We start from the raw sequence: 18,018 nt of genomic DNA, 5'->3' as shown, positions 1-18,018 counted from the left end.
TCTCTGCACGCAAGAAAAAAATGGCAACCGACAATATTACTCAACTGTATAATTCGTCATGTAATTTATTTCCTGTAGAATTAGAAGTTTTTCGCCAAAATGAGCGATTATTTTGCCAATAAGTAGTCCGTACTGGAGTAGACTACGTTAGCCAATCATTGCTGCTATTTTCGAGGAGTAGTAGCAACGTCCTAAAAAAAAGATGGCCTAAAGTACTTTTTGCATACTATCGAATAACAGGTAGCTGTATATTAGAATTACAATGGGCTTAATTTGCGACCGATTAACCAGTTGCTCTATTCGAATTATTCGAATATATCCATTAATTAAATGCAAATGTTCTCGTAGAGCCTACCTCGACCAGTAGCTACCGATCGATAAATGAACGCAAGCAAAACTTCCCTGCAACCGAGAAGAAAAGTTCGAATTATTTGTTTCGGTTCTTCTTCGAAGTTATTCTTTCTGAACTTGACTGTTTCTCTCTTTTGTTTCTTGTCTTAAATATTTAGTTTTTTTGATGTAAGTAGTGCCTTTTTTTTCCATAATCATTTCTGTGTTTTATATTTGTTTCATTTACCATCACTGCTAACCCTGTGAATTTTGTGGTTGATATCTTGAACACTTTTTCAAGATCATACTTTTTGAAATACACTTTTTCAAAGGATATTTCGATAATTGGGAATCTGGCGCGGTCGTCTCATTTTTGGCGTAAATAATAATATTTTGGAAACTCTGTTTATTTATAGTAACCCTATGTAAATAGATGTTTCCGATCTTTTTGTTTTGATTTGCAAAGAAAAATACCTCTCGCGCAGGCGCTTGAAGCCAAAAATTGACACCAATGAAGAAAGATCACCAGATTTCCAATTAACGAAATAACCCCGCACAGTTAAAGCAAAAAATTCATAGCTCTTGCAATTCTCATGATATCAAAAAGATTTTTACACTAGATTGTTCAGACTAACTTTTCAAAATAACTCAAACTTGGATATCTTGAATAATTTGAAGGAAAAACGAAGATAAAATTTTAAAATTAAAGGTGTTGCAGTATTTTTTATTTATTTTTTTTACAAATGACCCAGAAAGTGTAAACTAAAAAGTTTGAAAACAAAATTGATGTTTTCTTTCTCCGTCCCAGTTTGCAGTACAACCCAATATCTCGAATCTAGAAAAAAAAAAAAAAGAATTCTGAAATTTTGAATCAAAATCATGTTTTTTGCCATCACAAGCTGTGACAGTAAGAACATATTCATTGGAGTTATTATTTCTAGAATCAGCTCCTGTCCCCCCAAGCCTGCCCCTCTTCTTAGGCGGTTATGTGTGTGGGCAGTTCTCAAAAGGTGGGAACAAAAAAGTTAACTTTCAGCAATTTCAAAAATTTTCAAATTTGACATCAATTTTGCTTTTATTCTACAGCATGCATACCTAGAACACAATATATGAACATGAAAAGACAGCAGGTATTTCTAAAAATTGTTAATTAGCAAATTAAATCAGCTGTCTGTGGGTAACAGATTTTGGACATTGTTGTCCTGTAGGTAGCGGATTTTGGACATCATCATAATGTAAGTTTCACCATTTTTGACAATTGTTAATCTGATTTTTAACTTTTCCAATAAAAATTTTATTTACTACTTTTTGAGTTTGGAAATTTAATAATAAAGAGGATATTAATGAAGTATTTGAATGGCTATACATGCTGCTCTTTACCAGGGGTCTGGCCAGAGGATATTTGGGTCCGTTAACGGACCCTTCACAAACATCCGATCAACCAAAACGGACCCTTCACAAAAATCCGATCAACCAAAACGGACCCTTCACAAAAATCCGATCAACCAAAACGGACCTTTCACAAAATTCTGATAAACAAGATCGGATCTTTCACAAATTGTTTATTGAAAGAGCAAATCTGGAAGTAAAATAACGCATATTTCTGTGTATAAACCGATAATTTTTTGAACCTTTTTTAAATTCAAATTAGAGGGATCAGATTATAATATATTGATATTTAATATAATATATTTAATATTTAATATAATATGTATTGATTTTTTTTTAAAATCGGTTAATTTTGAAAAAAAAAAAAAAAAAAATCGGCACTCTTGCGATGCTCCTTCAAGCGATAAATAATTCTAACTGCCAAATAAATATAATGGTTCTTTGTTTTATCACAGCTAATTAGCAGTGGTCCTGTTGTAAGCTTTTCTGAAAAGGCATTGGTAAGCACTTTTCTCCCCTCTCATGATTTATAATAAACAATAATAATATATATCTGCGAAATGAACTTAGAACTCCAAAGGGATAGTAAGGGTGGGGGAAAAAATATGATCGCTTCAGATAGGGTTACCAACTTCAAAATTATCACCATTTAGCGTCTGGCGTTGAACCTTTATAATGACTTGATTAGAAAATATTCCCATCATTTTACCATCTTGTCAATATTTGCGTTTTTACGGTGTGTGTGGTGAGATGTTTAATTGTTATTTTGGGAGAAAATTATATGCGTTTTGATTTTCCAATGCTAACAAGGATGATTAACTTTAAATAAACTCTTTTAATTACCGTTTCTTTTTTCTTTAGATGTCTACATTTTGAAATATGCAATCTTTTAACATCCGATATGAGAATCATATTTTGTTCTTTTTTCAAGCTAACATCGCTTTATTAGGATGCAAATAAATGAAAAGTCTTTTTATTTCTGTTAGAACTCTCATTTCAAGTTTTTAAAGCAAAATTCCATTTTCTGTTATTAAGTCAAAAATTAAAATGCTGAATAGATGGTTCATTTTATTTTATTTATTTTTTTGCTTCAACTGTGTCCACAGATATTAATGAAATGTTTATCATAGGACTCTAAAATGCAATTTTAAAATAATTTTATCAAAAATATTTCTTTCACAAGCTGTTTTTATACTTTTGATGCCTTCACTTTGAGAATTGCGATCTCTTTGCATCCGCTACGGGAATCCGATTTTTAGAATTTTCGATGATTGTTATGCTTTGTTAAGAGGTAAACAATTAAAATATCTTTTTATTTTTGTTAAAATCACGGAATTTATAAGTTTTAAACGAAATTCTGTGCTTTTTAAGAGTGTCTTGGGTCAAAAAGTTAAATGCTGAACCCTATTCTGAATTTTATTTTATTAATTTATTTTTTTGTTACAATTATTTTAAATACTGTACCGAAATATTTCTAGTATAATTTAACATTATGTAGAATGGTAGATAAATATTGATACTTGAGAGAGCGATGTCCCCCCCCCCCTCCGCCAAATATCAGACCACTCCAGAATGATTTTCTCGACATAGAAGAGGAAAACACTCAACTTTAAGTTTAATTGATGCAGTTTGTGCCATCTCTACATTCTAAAATTTCGTTTTAACAAAAAAAAAATTTTTTTTTTGCAAAATTATTTGATTTTTCACAAAATTAATTCATTTTTCACAAAATTATTTGATATTCCACAAAAAACGGACCATGTGAAAAATCCTGGACAGACCCAGGTTGTTGGTTTCAGTGATATTATTAAAATATATTATATATGGAGGTTCATTTGTTATATTATCAGGTTCGTTAGAATGGAAAAGAAACAGAGCCGTTACTAAAATTATTTAGCTTTTATTTTAGTGAATTAATTAATATCTCTATGTTGTTGCAAATATGACTTAGCCCACAACAAGACACTAAATATTTAAATATCAACGAAAAGCACATTTTCTATTGATACATGAATAAAAATGCCTTACCTCCTTCTTATCAGGACAACAAGGCATACGGGCTGTATTCGAATCGACTGCACTGCACTGTGCTTTTTTTTACATCACTAAAAAAATTCCCCTTCGTCCTTTCTTCTTCCCAAACATTTCCCCCGGAACCCAGGCAAGGTCCTCGCCAATTCGCCTCCTCCGCAGTAAAACAAAACTCCGCCAAAAGCGCCAACACACGCATATTTTTACTGTTCGGGAGGCCAAAAATAAGTAATATGTAATGTCAGCCCCTGTCTTTACATATAATAAAGTTTTGGAATGATTTTGAAGAAGTTGATGAAAGGTAAAAAAAAAAGCTTCATGGAAATAACTATACAAACTCGTAGCTTCTTTTATTAAATAACATTTGTATTTCTCTGAATTATTAACTTTCATTTCTGCAGATATTTTCCAAACTTAGAATGTACTTCTACCAGAACCTCACTTTTTGTTCTACTTCTAGGAGACATAATCTCGTGTGAGCATTAAACTTTGCAATAAATCCTTTTGCAAATACAGTGGCTCTCAAAAGTGTTTGTACACCTTGATATTTTGTAGTAAAACCAAAATAACGCAAAACTGAATTAGAATTTGAAGTCCAATTTTTTTTCACACCATTCCTATGCCATTCTGAATAAAACCCAGTAGTTTTTTTTAAGAATATTACCAGATTTTATTTTTGAAATTTGTCAAAAAACGAAGAGACGGAGAAAAAATATGCCACAAAAGTCATCGTACACTGAAATAGTTTCGAATAAATTCATAATTAAAATTATTATATGTGTTTTTTTTTATTATTTTTGCATTGTAATGATATTGTAAAGTCATTTGCGTTTAACTTTTTGTGTATTTATTCCCCAATATTCTGCTTAATATTTTAAAAATGGCAGGTGTGCATAAAAAAACAAACACGATTCGAAATTTGATTTTTTAACTCACAGTAGCCGTAAATTGGTTTGAAAGTCTCTAAATTGGTTAATTTATACCATTATATAGTAAAGGGCTTGATAAAATGCTTTAAAGACAAGAATCGGATCGAAAGCAAGGTAAGAAAAGGTCAACTGGCAAAGTTAACAAAGCGTGATCGGAGGTTTACAGTTAAAAAAAATATGAAAAATACACATTTCAGAACTGAAAAAGTTTCTGCAGAATTGAATGAAACATTTTACGTTTATTTTTTACCTAAAATTGTTCGCCAAGTTCTCTGATTAGCTAGATTAAATGGGACCTCGTCCCGCAGAAATTTTCTTGTTCGTACGAAACAAAGTAAGCTTACACTTTCCGTCATAAAATCAATGATAAATAAGCTCAAAACGTTTTGGAACAACGTCTTACTTATAGACGAAAATAAATTCAACATTTTGGGTTAAATTGTTGTATAATTGTAAGTGAAAGAAAAAAATGAGGAATTTAATCTTAAGAACTTAGTTGGATCGGTTAATCAGGACGGTGAAGGTGTTCTTGTGTGAGGGTGCATCTCAGCATCAGGACTTGGAAATTTGGAACTTTTTGATGAAATAATGAATTATGCTGTTCATTTAAATATTTTAAAAAGAAATTTAAAACTATTACCCCAAAATTTGGTAATCGGAAATAACTTTGTTTTTTTTATCACGATAACGATAAGAAGCACACGTTCGCGTTTGGTCCCTTAGAATTTGTCCTTAAGCTTAGAAATATCTCCTCAATCGCTAGATTTAAACTTAATGGAACATATTTGGAGATATCTGGTGGCTAGATTACGAAAATACACCATTCAAACAAAAATCGAACTAGAAACAGTAAGACTCGTAGTGCGGCTGAACACTTACTCAGAAATTGCACAAAAAAAGAAAGAAAAAACAATGAAATCTATTCCCAGAGGTTTAAAAGCTGTTGTTGTTACTGCATGATATCCTACTAAATAATAACTTAGTAAAAAGTTAGATTATTTTCTATTTTTTTGACATTTTTTCAAAGTGTTCGAAGACTTTTGTGAGATAAAATTTCCGGCACTTTTTGTTTTTGATTTAAAAAAAAAAATAAGTTTTAATGTTTTATTAAAAATTTTCAAGTAGTTTTGTTAAAAATAGATCATAGATCTTATAATAAAATACCTATTCCGAAACATTAGTTCTAACCAATGGATAAGGGCCTATTTCATTGAAAGTCGTAGGTGTACGAACACTTTTGGGAGTCACTGTAGGTATTAAAAATCAATAATGACTTCAAAAAGCATATAATTACAAATTCCATAAAAGAACTTAATTAAATTGTTTAAAGCACTTTTTCAAAACATGTTGTTAATTAAAAAGGCTTACTATCACTCAAATCTCAAGATAGAATGAAAATTACCAACTGATATTTGTTTACAAATCAACTGCAGACGATTTTTTTTAACTCTAAAAAATTAAAAATAAAAAAATTGCTAGCGCAGGTGATAAAGTCGCCAAAACTGGTGCAGCTGACGATGATCTACATTTATCAAACTGGAATTCCCCTCTGGTAACCTTTAGCTTATCGTATACTGTGTTGTCGCCAATGGATGTTTGCTTGGCGATTTTAGCGCAAAATGGCTTTTGTTACAAACATAACCAGCCATGTTTCTACTGTAATTTATGTATTGTTCAATGTGTAACGTATTAATTATGCAAAATACCAATGGATTAAAGAAGATAACATTATAATAACCTTTTTTATTGAGGTTAGAAGACAGTGGATGATCAAAAATTATGAATAAACGGACAGAATTATCAGCGTCAAGATCGTAACGCCATTTGGACATCTCACATGTATGTTTAAGAAAAATCATTTTTCTTCTAAGATACTGCATAAAAGCTTATGAAAACACTTTAAAACAATTAAAAATTGATTCTGAGGATCGATAAATACCTTTAAAACGAAAATATTATATTCTTAGTTCTCAAATAATATCATTGTAAAGATCGTAACTTTTGGACATACATCAAATTTCAAACTTACGTTTTTTTAAAATCATTTACAAAGTAAATAATCTATCTTTACTTTTTGTTATTTGTGTAAAATATTAACGAAAAGTTATTCAGTGTATAAGATTCATACCTTTAATTTTTTTTTGAAACGTATGGAAATAATTAAAAAAAAAATTTTTTAATGGTACATTTGCTCAGTTAACGTTTTGGTATGTCCAAAATTGTGCCTTTTAGCAAAGAAAATATTTTTTTAAGGGCATTTGAAGAGCATTTTTTCAATAATTTATGTCAATTCTTGTCTCTATACAGTATTATATAGTTTAACTCAAAAATTTTTGAGTTAATTAAAATGAAAGTTATTTGGTGTTGAAGCTTCAAAGTTGAGGTCTGTGTTTGTTCCCACCTTTTGAGAACTGCCCGTGTATAGTTGTGTATGTGTAGGCTTGTGTGAATTCACGTTGGCATGTGTGTGTAAAGAAGCGTGTGAGAGTGTGTATGTGTATGAGCGTGGGTGTGTGTAGGACATGAACGCCATTAAAGAGGAGAAGCGAATCCCAGGGGAGGGTGCTCTGAACCGGTGGAGCCGCTCCTGCAGAGGTAGGAAAGGGTACCGGAACGTCAAAGATGGTCAAGTGAAAACAATTAGTAATCATGATTGCTCAAAAAAAAGTTATCAAGGTTTTTAAAAAAATGCGTTGTTAGCTAGTTCTGACTAAGCAGTGTCCCTTTTTCATTTAAAAATAATTTCTTTCAACTTAGTTTTCCCAAAATCTTGATAGTTTTTTATTAAAATTGTGAAAAATGTACTAGAAAATTTTTTGAAAGGCAATCTCAACCTTCTTTTTTGATGTGTATTCTTAGATTCTAATTTTATCTTCAACCGCTCAAAAAAAAAAAAAAAAAAAAAACCTAAAAATTTCAATGGCGCAGTCTGCGCCATTGAATCCTGGATGGGCAGCTCTGGTGACAAGGTCCATATTTACTAAGTTTCTGGTACTTTTTCCGATGTTAAATATTTTAAAACAATATCTCTCCTATAGAAAGATCTACTAAAAGTGGAAATGAAATTACAAGATTTTACTTTTAATTATTTAATTAGTTATCAAGTAGTACAATTGTGAATATTTAACATTCATTAATGATTAAATCATTAAATATTCCTGAATTTCCAAAAATAAAATCATTCTTCTTATAAATAGTGTTTAAATTTGAAAAAAACCTAGTTAAAAAAAATGTTCTCTCACCCCCTTTTTTTTTCAAACCTGCCTTTGATACTAAAGACAAGCCTGTCATTTCAAATTTTCTTTGGTCCATAACGGTATTTGACAGTGTTATCGCTTATTGAACTTGTCTCTAAAAAGTTTTATGTTTCAGATTTTCAGTCTTCTAATATTTAATTGCTCTAAAAGTTTAATTCTCTGAACTTTATTTTCTTTCTTTGCATGACTTAGGCAATAAAAACATTTTGTGTTTGACTTTTTTTGTGCGTGTGTCTTGAATTTTGTATTTTCATATTTACTAATATCTGTCATTAATGTATTTTACCTCTTCATTTCATTTCACTTAATGATGTTCTCTTATTTATTTATTTTTTTTTCAGTTGGAGGACTCAATCTTAAGTCAAGTTTGTTATGGCTGATTACATTGATGTGATATATAATCTTGGTATTCAACTGATTCTTTGCACAAAGTTCATCATTGACTGAAACATTTCTTAGTTAACTTCGTATTTCATTCCCTCTTTTGACCTAAAAATACCCTTTTGTCACATGGAAAAAAAAAAAAAGAAAATGTATATTGAAAAAGTGGCTTGTGGGGAAAATGAACAATTGGCCACTTTTTTCCTGTGTGTGTAGGGCGATTTTCAACAAATGGATTTTCATGCTCTAGGAACTTTCTTTCTTCTTTTTTTTTTTTTTTTTTGCTGCCTATAATCCCCATTACCAGACCCAGATAATACTGAAATGCGCAAATGCTGTTTGCATTAAATTTTCAATATTTGCATCTAGTTTTGATATTTTTTCACAACTTTTTTTTATTTACACAGTTGTTTTTTCCCCCCCGTAATGTGTCATGATTTTGTTGATTGCGTGGCAAAACTTCTGTTCTATGAAACTAGCACATTTTTAAATTATGATATTTGAGTCATAGTGGGGGGGGTGTACTCGCATGTATAGTAGAGTGGGACGAAAAACAACTTTTTTTTTTATTTCAATGATGGGTAGTGCAGAAAATGTGCCATTGGTAAAGCAAAATGCGCACAAAAAATTCGAATTTTTTTGCAAAATTTCTTGATCTGTCGCAATTGGGTTGAAGTTTTGAAAAAATACAACTTTTTTTTTTATTTCAATGATGGGTAGTGCAGAAAATGTGCCATTGGTAAAGCAAAATGCGCACAAAAAATTCGAATTTTTTTGCAAAATTTCTTGATCTGTCGCAATTGGGTTGAAGTTTTGAAAAAATGCTGTTTTATAATGTTTTTAGCCAAAATTAGTAAAAATAGTATGTTTCTATTTTTGATGATAAGTTGCACGGAAAAGGTGCCATAAAAATTTTGAGGTGTGTGTTACAGGTCTTTCCTTTGCCAAAAATGAGTAGAAGTTTTGGCAATTTTCAGTTTTTTGAACGTTTAAAATACATTTTCTCAAAAAGTAAAAATTTTGTTTTCGCTATAGTTCTCTGCCATAATTATATAGTTTTATCACACATGATGCATTTTTAGATGTGTGGTGTGTTATAAATTAACTAATTATTGGATATATTTTTTTGAATTTAAAATATGCTATTAGAAAAAGCAGTGTAGCTCTCTGTTTGATTTCTGTTAAAAACCAACAGGAGTAACGCAAAATTTGTTCTTAATCACTAGTGAATCTCTTAAAATTAGAACAAAGTTATTATCTCTTAACTAAAAACGAGCATGAAACGCCACTCCCATAAGAACATGAAAAGAAAAACAATGGTGTCATTGCAGGTGTTAAAAAAAGAAGGAAGTAAATAAAGAACTGCAACATTTGTGTTGTACATTTTTCAAACGAACGAACTCCCAGTCTTACGCCTAGTAAATAAGAGAAAGTACTGAACCTAAGAACTTTCTTGCCCAATCAAACCCAAGCTGATGCTATCACTCTAGGTTTCCTCTGTCATATATTTCTACATTGGCAAAAGAAATGGAAAATACTGAAAATTTGAGCACGGACCAAAAGCATGTAATTGATAGTTGTGCAACTGTTTCAATTGGACTGTGTTCTACCAGGACCTCTACGTAGTCTAGGTGGCTCACAGCTGCCTACAGAACTCTTTGTTTGCACTTAAGTAAATCGAAAACCAAAAATGCCTTACCATGTCTCGCACTGTTCTGAATATGAATTCATTTGCCCATATGATTTGCCTAAAGAAACGACTAGGGTACGCAAAAGGGATTTAAAAAAGTAAATAACATGGCCATCCTAAAATTCCAACAATGCCAACAGAGCAATGAAAACTGACGAAAACCAAGGTATAAAAACATTGTGATGAATATTAATTGAAAAGATAGATAGCAATTAAACGAAAAAGCAAGGATTGAGAAATTCGAGTGTTTAAGGTTTAAGGTTCCAAAATTAAAATTCAGGTTAACGGAATACGACGATATGCTCGTTTTGGTTCTCAACTTTGAACCACGAAATATCTTTCGTCACAAGAAACAAGAATAAACATAGTATCCAAAACAATTTTAGAATCTGAAGTCCTATGTTAGCTGTGTGCAGTAAATAAAAATATTACTAAAATGGCACGGAATTTGCAGATGGCCACGAAGGAAAAGATGCTTTCATTGTAGCAATACTTTAAGAAGTAAAAGCTCTAAAATGCAGAAATTCAACTCAGAAAAAGCTTTTATTACCTAAAAAAAGTGTTGATAAAAACACTCTGTTGAAGGTACAAGCAGAAATTTTCTATACACCCACACATACTTTTTTGTTCTTTGGTGAGTTCTGTGCTGTTTAATCCTAATTTTGAGTGCAGCTGCACGAAGTTTTCGAATATCACATTTCAAATTTAAAGTTTATGCAATAAATAGTTAATTTATGACACACCATGCATCTAAAAATGCATCACATGTGATAAAACTTATAATTATGGCAGAGAAATATGGCAAAAACAAAATTTTTACTATTTGAGAAAATTTATTGAAAACGTTAAAAAAACCTAAAATTGCCAAAACTTCTACTCATTTTTGGCAAAGGAAAGGAGTATATCACACACCTCAAAATTTTTATGGCAGTTAAGTGCCACCAATTGCACCTTTTCCTCGTAACTCATCATCGGAAATAGAAACATACTAGTTTTACTAATTTTGACTGAAAACATGAAAAAACAGCATTTTTTTTCAAAACTTCAACCCAATTGCAGCAGATCAAGAAATTGCAAAAAATTTTTAATTTTTTATGTGAACTTTGCTCTACTAATGGCACCTTTTCTGCCCTACCCATAATCGAAACTAAAAAAAAATGTTGTTCCGCACACCCTAATGTATAGTATAACCTTGATTTAACGATTGTCAAGGAACTGGTAAAAATTATTGGTTAATCAAGGATATTATTAAATCAAGGAGCATATCCATTGAATACAGTTAAATTTGGAGCAGTGAAATGTATCATTAAATTGAGGAAATCACTAAATCGAGTATCGTTAAATCGAAGTTATACTGTAATGTTTTTGCTATTCAGGATGTGCACTGCATTTTTTTAAAAGGAAATTTTGCATGAATTCTAGTTCACAGACATTGGAACAATGTCTGCCCTGGTCATTATTTACTGTAAACAGTTACAGGCATGCCAAAAGCTCCACTTTGAGCTAAGTTTCTCCACTTTCAGTTCAAACTTTACTGCTACACGTCAAGTCGACATAACTATGCTTCCAAACTCAGTGTTGCTATACTTCTGTGATCTTGATTAGCGCATGTGTTGTGCAGGTTTTGATAATGTGATGACAACAAACTACCGTTTGGAAGGGTCAAAGAGCTTCCTTTTTTTTTTTGTTAAAACTTCTTTTTCTTTTTTTAAAAAATGCCCCTAAAAATTTCATTGCCGCAGCCTGTGTGCTCCCCTTCCCTGTGTACACTGCTGGAAATTTCTTCCTATTTTTGAGACTTCAATCCTTTTGCATCGTGTAAATATTTCAATATTTTTGACCGTTAAAAGTTATTTTAACCTACATTATTGAAGATTAGCCTATTTCATTTTTCTATTTTGATGTAGTTAAGGAAATAGTTATAATTTGTAACCTTGCTAGCATTGAACATGGATGTCGCTGGAAACAGCTTCTTGTGTAATTTAAATGTTTTAATCTTTTGTGCAATTTGAAGTTATTTTAACTTCCTTAAAGATATCAAGGGCACATCCAGGAATTTTTTCCGGGAGGGGCCCGAATTCACGCATTCCCCAAAACACACACAGACCATCCCCCCCCCCTTACGTCTTTTTTTAAATATTTTTTTTTATTTTTACTCTCATGTTTATGTCTCGATTTTTTAAAAATGTTTCCAGTGTTTTTATTTTTAATTTAATTTCTTATTTTTTTAAATTCACCTTTGTAGCAGTAAAGATAATAGGAAAGTGGCCATTTAAGTGGGATGTAAAATATCCATAATTTCAGGGGGCCAAGTTTCTTCTTCGGAAAAGTTTTTGAAAAACAGGTATAAAAATCTGTATTTTGAGGCTTTTTTTTTATAGGGGGTAATTGAGACTGCAAAAATAGGAAGAAAAATAGGTAAACAGAACCTTTTTAAAGTTATGCATTATTTTGCAAATCAAGATCATTCAAAATAAAAATTGCTTGTTCGACAAATGGTTGACATCAATTGACAGATAGGAAAAACAAGGGAGGAGAAAAAAGAATTGCGTCGTTACTTGCTCATATCGGCTTTTAGTGTAGTTTGCCTTTGATTATTTCCCCATCATTCCCTTGTCCCCAATTGCATCAAGTGCCCTACAGTAAAAATTTTACGAAATGGTTTAGAAGAAAATAGTATAGAGATTCAGAAAATAAGTAACTCAGGAGTAATATTCTGGCCATTCGGATAATTCAGACTTTTTTTTCTTGATAAGAGACAAAATTGAAGTACTTTTCAAGGAATTTCAAAAACTTAAATAATTTTCGAAGACTCTAGAACAGTTGAAGTTATTTAAAGCACTTCATTTGCAGTTTCCAGTTGTTGATTGCACAGTCTTACATAATGGTTATAACTTTGTAAGACACACCTGGTCTAAGTTAAAAACAAATGAAATGCAGATGGTGTTATATTTTTTTCATCTTAAGATATTAACAGTCTGCAGTAGAAGTAAGATAAAAACAAGCAATAACGAAAGAACTTCTAAAGTACTAAATTTGGTATTAAGTAAATGGCAAGGCATGAAACTTATCAGTCACAAAAATTTATCTGGAAAAATATGCTTCAAAAATGCGAGAATCAGGATTTTTCATTTGTTACTCAGGATGTATCAAAGAGCTGAATTTGGCACATTTTGGTAATCAGATACTAGTATAATCAGAAAGTAGGGACCTCGGGCCCTTGAGCTTGAAATCAATGTAGTGTAAGTTTTATAAGAGTTTTTTTTTTTGGAAAGGGGGGGGGGGAGCAAGTCTATCAAACTGAAAAGGGGCCTGCCTTGGCCATGAATTGAATTAGAAAAGAAAGCAGGAAGTCCTAGTAAGTGTCTCAATTTTAAGTATACTTTACAGCTATTAAAAACTAGAATTGCTTTTTCCGTATTTCTTCGAATATGTCTCTTGTTTAATAGTTACAAAATTAAGACTCAAAAACTTTGTTATTTTCCTTTTCTGACATTAGAAAGTAAAAAAAAAAAGAGAGAACTCTCTTCTATTTTACGTTACAAAACATTTCCGGAAGGGGAGAGGGGGGCTTTGGGCCCCTCGCCCTCTGGATACGGCCCTGTTTTGTATCTTCCGTGGACCACGGCTATATAGGAGCTGTGATCATGTAATATTTATAACTTTTTTCTGTCTGAACTCATTACTTTTTTCGTTTTTATCATGTTTAGCTAAAAAGCTGAGATTTACTAAAGTCACAGTTTGTAAAGCTGCAATTATGTGCCACAATTTTCGTGCCAGAACATCTGAGGGTGAATATGATATGAAGGTTTGTTTTCTTTTTATAAATATCTTTTTTCTAAACTTTCATTGTGGGAATTTTTTGACCCTCTTTTCGTGAAAAGTTTTTGTAAAGAAGATTTGTGAGTCTGAGTATAGTTGGACTTCAATTAAGAAAAATATTCCAAAAATGAAACTTTATCCAGAAAATTAAAAATTCTGTATTATTTCTAAATGTTGATTTGAAAAAGATGTTAAATCTGTGATGGTTTTGAACGCCTTAACCAAGGATGTAGCCAAAGGGGGGGGGGCATGGGGTCCGGACCCCCCCCTTTCCCGAAGGACCCCTGTCCTTTTTTCTCAGTTGTTGCATCTCGCATCAACAAAATTTTTCCGAAAGATAATGTTTATATAAAACTAGTGTTGTAAAATACCCGGGTATTTATTTTCAGGGGTAAATACCCAGGGTATATACCCGAATAAATACCCAAAATGGGTATTTACCCGGGTATTTATTTCAAAAATTTATATTCAACTTAAATACTTTTCTGTATGTATTCCACTATGTATATGTATAACCAACCATACACAAAACAAATTTTTGCCAGAAAATTCTTTTTGATCGCGTATTTAAAGAATTATTGTGTGAAACAACTTAGCAATCTAATACAATATTCACAATAAATGTGTTGGATATGCCTAATCAGTGTTGATAGCCAAATTTCTGATATAAAAAGTCATTCTACAAAAAGTAAAAAGCTTGACTGGTAACAAAAAAAAAAAAAAAAAAAAAAGCAAACATCAATTTTTTAAGGTCCTAGTATTTTATAACCCAGTAATATGTCCCTACATGACATCAAAATGTAAGGAAATATCGCTCAATTTATTAAAACTATTTATTTACCTATATCTTTTGCAGAAATTTCCTCCAAACCTAGTTCAAGTGTTCAGGCGTAATCTGCATATATATATATATATATATATATATATATAAAATTAAGCAAACAGAATTACAAATATTAAAGAAATTATAAATAACAAAAGATGATAAAAAGGAAAAATGCAAACAGCTATTAAGTAGGAATAGATAAAGAGTGAATCCAGAGCTCATCAGCCGTGGAGGATTCATTAATTATGGTCAAAAAACCAAAATTTTAACTATAAACTAGAAGAGAATGCTTAAGCTCCAGTGCATGTAATATAGAGTAACAATGGGCAAACGCACCACCATTGTTCAGCCATTGTCCATTGTTCAGCCTGATAAATGGACAGGATTTGTTTACGCGGATTTCAAGGTAAGACAATTTTGTTATTGGCAGGTACTGTCCCGTGGAAGGCTAATTATCGGAACTTGTTTTCCTAATTAGTCGAGGCAAAACCCCCTGCTTTTAGTTTTAGGTTTGAGCTCTAGTTTATTGTCTTTAGCTTAGCAAGTGGTGCGTTTGCCCATTGTTACTCTATATTACATGTACTGGAGCTTAAGCATTCTCTTCTAGTTTATAGTTAAAATTTTGGTCTTTTGACCATAATTAATGAATCCTCCACGGCTGATGAGCTCTGGATTCACTCTTTATCTATTCCTACTTAATAGCTGTTTGCATTTTTCCTTTTTATCATCTTTTGTTATTTATAATTTGTTTAATATTTGTAATTCTGTTTGCTTAATTTTATATTTACTTGGCTTTTTAGTTTTGCTGCGTTGCGCATCTATGGGCTCTTGGTGTGGTCTTTTCAATATTTTTCACTTTTATTATATATATACATAATACACAGACACATTAAAAATTGTAAAACAGAAAAAAACAAACCAAAGATGTTCTGAAGAATGGACCTTGCTAACTAAGTGGCTGATCTACCCCGTGATAACGTATCAGTCCTTAGTTAACTTATTTCATTTCAATATTTTGACTTTCTCTTTTTATTGTATTTCAAGCATATGTATTGAGTGTGAGAAAAAAAGAGACGTTACAGCTGTTTTACAATGTTTTAATTTTAAAAACAAAACAATTTACTACTAAAAATAAATGCAGTACAACATAATTGTTAGCATAAAAATACTTGACCAATCCTTTTTCAGTAAAATGTGTTAGAAGGTGTTTAAAAAATTTTTTAAATTAATTCTAAAGGAAAGAAACTGCTGAGGTTTGTTTCAAAATGATAAAGAACTGATAATGGGAAAGAAAAATTAAACGTATAGCTGCACTTGCAGCAGTAAGGAATTTTGATACTGTCTCAAAAATCCTGTGTTACTGATGGAGTGACTCTTAAAATAAAATCTCAAAATAATATTTTAAAAAGAAGAGAATTTGAGTCTAAAATAGTTCATTCTAAATTCTGACAGTTTTTTTGATAAGATTTCATTTTGCCTTTAATTAAAAAAATTATAATGTATAAATTTTTATATTTTTAATCTTTCATTTTACGGTTTATGTTTTAAAAAGAAAATCATCTTTTGATACCACCTAAATTTTTTTTTGCAAAATGCGCAATTACTAGGGGATTTACCCTGCCTTCAGATAAATACCCAAAAATATATTTACCTTCCACTGTACATCACTATTTGCGTGTATTAAAAATAGTTAAAAAAAATTTTTCATCATGAATTACGGGGAGCAAATGCAAATGAGCAAGGCAACAGAAAACAATATTTTTCTTTTTTCTTTTTTTTTTGCTCATTAATGTGAAAACTGTTTCTATATATCTCACGTTATCACTTAAACAGCAATAAAATAGATAAATAACATCATAGTGTCTTAATAACTGCTCAGTTTATTCTTCCAAACATCCCTCGTGCTTCTTTTTTTTTTTCCATTTTGGATTGCATATGACTAATCTAGACTGTGATTTTGAAATCCTGAAGTTCATCATTGAATTGCTTATACTTCTCCAATTATGACATTGAAAAAAAAAAAAAAAAGTTTCACAATATGTTTCTTTCAAAATTTTATCAAGTCTTTCAATAAAAAATATTACAAACTGTGTAATACATATGTATGTATCAGTTTTACCAATTATTTCATATTTAGATTTTTAAAAAAAATCCATTCACTTTTTGCACTTTCTTGTAAAATACCCAGTTTTTGGGTATTTACCCAGGCCTTGGGTAAATACCCAAAAAATATTTACCTACCCGCTGGGTATTTACCCGATCCACATCACTATACAGAATACACCTGAACAATTGAACTAAGTTTGGAGGAAATTTCTGCATAAGATATAGGTAAATAAATAGTAATAATAAATTGAGCGACACTTCGTTACATTTTGATGTCATGCAGGGACATATTACTGGGTTATAAAAGACTAGGACCTTAAAAATTGATGTTTGCTTTTTTTTGTAACCAGTTAAGCTTTTTTCTTCTTGTAGAATGACTTTTTATATCTGAAATTTGGCTATCAACATTGATTAGACATATCCAACACATTTAATGTGAATATCATATTAGATTGCTAAGCTGTTTCGCACAATAATTCTTTAAATATGTGATCAAAATACAATTTTTGGGCAAAACTTTATTGTTTTGTATATGGTTCATTGCAGTGGTTGAAAGTAGCGACGCTACTGTAGTAGCTACATTTTTTAGTAGTTTGTAGTGTAGCGCACTACATTTTGAAAAAAGTAGAGTAGAGAATAGTTCGATACAAAAAAAAGGTAGTTTGTAGCGATTTCAGAAAACTACTTTTGAATAAAGCTTTAAAAAAAAAAAAAAAAGATCGAGTTTTCAAACGAATCTGACTAGTCTTACGCAAGTAAAACTTGCACTAATCAGATTCTTAAGACTCTGAAAAATACGAGCCGACCTCAGACATGTTATTTTGACGCCATACGTTCTATCTGTTTGACGCCATTAGTTTGTTTGGCATCGAAACATTCACATTTCTCCAATATTCGTCTTGAATAGAGCATGACTTAGAAATAAAAGAATAAGCGATAACTGCCAATTTAGTACCGCATTTGTCTTTTCTGGCAGCAAAGAAAGTCCCATGTATGAACATTTTAGATGTCAATGAGATTATTGTGCCAAAATATCCACCTAAAAGGGACACTACTGCAAATGTTATAGAAGAGAATGATATTGAACTGCCCTTGCCGGCTAAAAATAAATATTATAGTGTTATTGAAACGTATGATAAAGGAAAAATTTGTATTTCTTGTAAACTTTGCCCGTTAAGCAAAAAGCTTTCGGTGTCAATGCCGCACATGCAGTGGAATCTCAATTTAGGGATGCATACCAAAACTCCTCGCGTAGAT

The 18,018-nt window shown here is 31.2% G+C and overlaps 1 protein-coding gene across 2 annotated transcripts in view; it reads left to right on the top strand.

Moving 5' to 3' along the window:
• Positions 1–402: 402 nt before the first annotated feature.
• LOC129221992 (uncharacterized) overlaps positions 403–18,018 on the top strand; it is a 41,541-nt gene continuing 23,925 nt past the window's right edge. Inside the window, exons 1-3 of one of the 2 annotated variants that reach the window (XM_054856400.1) lie at positions 403–519; positions 8,278–8,342; positions 13,718–13,815. In XM_054856400.1, the coding sequence (XP_054712375.1) occupies positions 8,309–8,342; positions 13,718–13,815 (132 nt within the window). In that variant the 5' untranslated portion in view covers positions 403–519; positions 8,278–8,308. The remainder of the gene's footprint in view (positions 520–8,277; positions 8,343–13,717; positions 13,816–18,018) is intronic. The other variant, XM_054856401.1, reaches the window with a different exon arrangement.

This window comes from Uloborus diversus, chromosome 5 (assembly GCF_026930045.1).
Source record: "Uloborus diversus isolate 005 chromosome 5, Udiv.v.3.1, whole genome shotgun sequence".
Taxonomy (NCBI): Eukaryota; Metazoa; Arthropoda; class Arachnida; order Araneae; family Uloboridae; genus Uloborus; species Uloborus diversus.
Note: the sequence above shows the minus strand (reverse complement) of the source record. Positions and strands in the feature narration are given on the sequence as shown.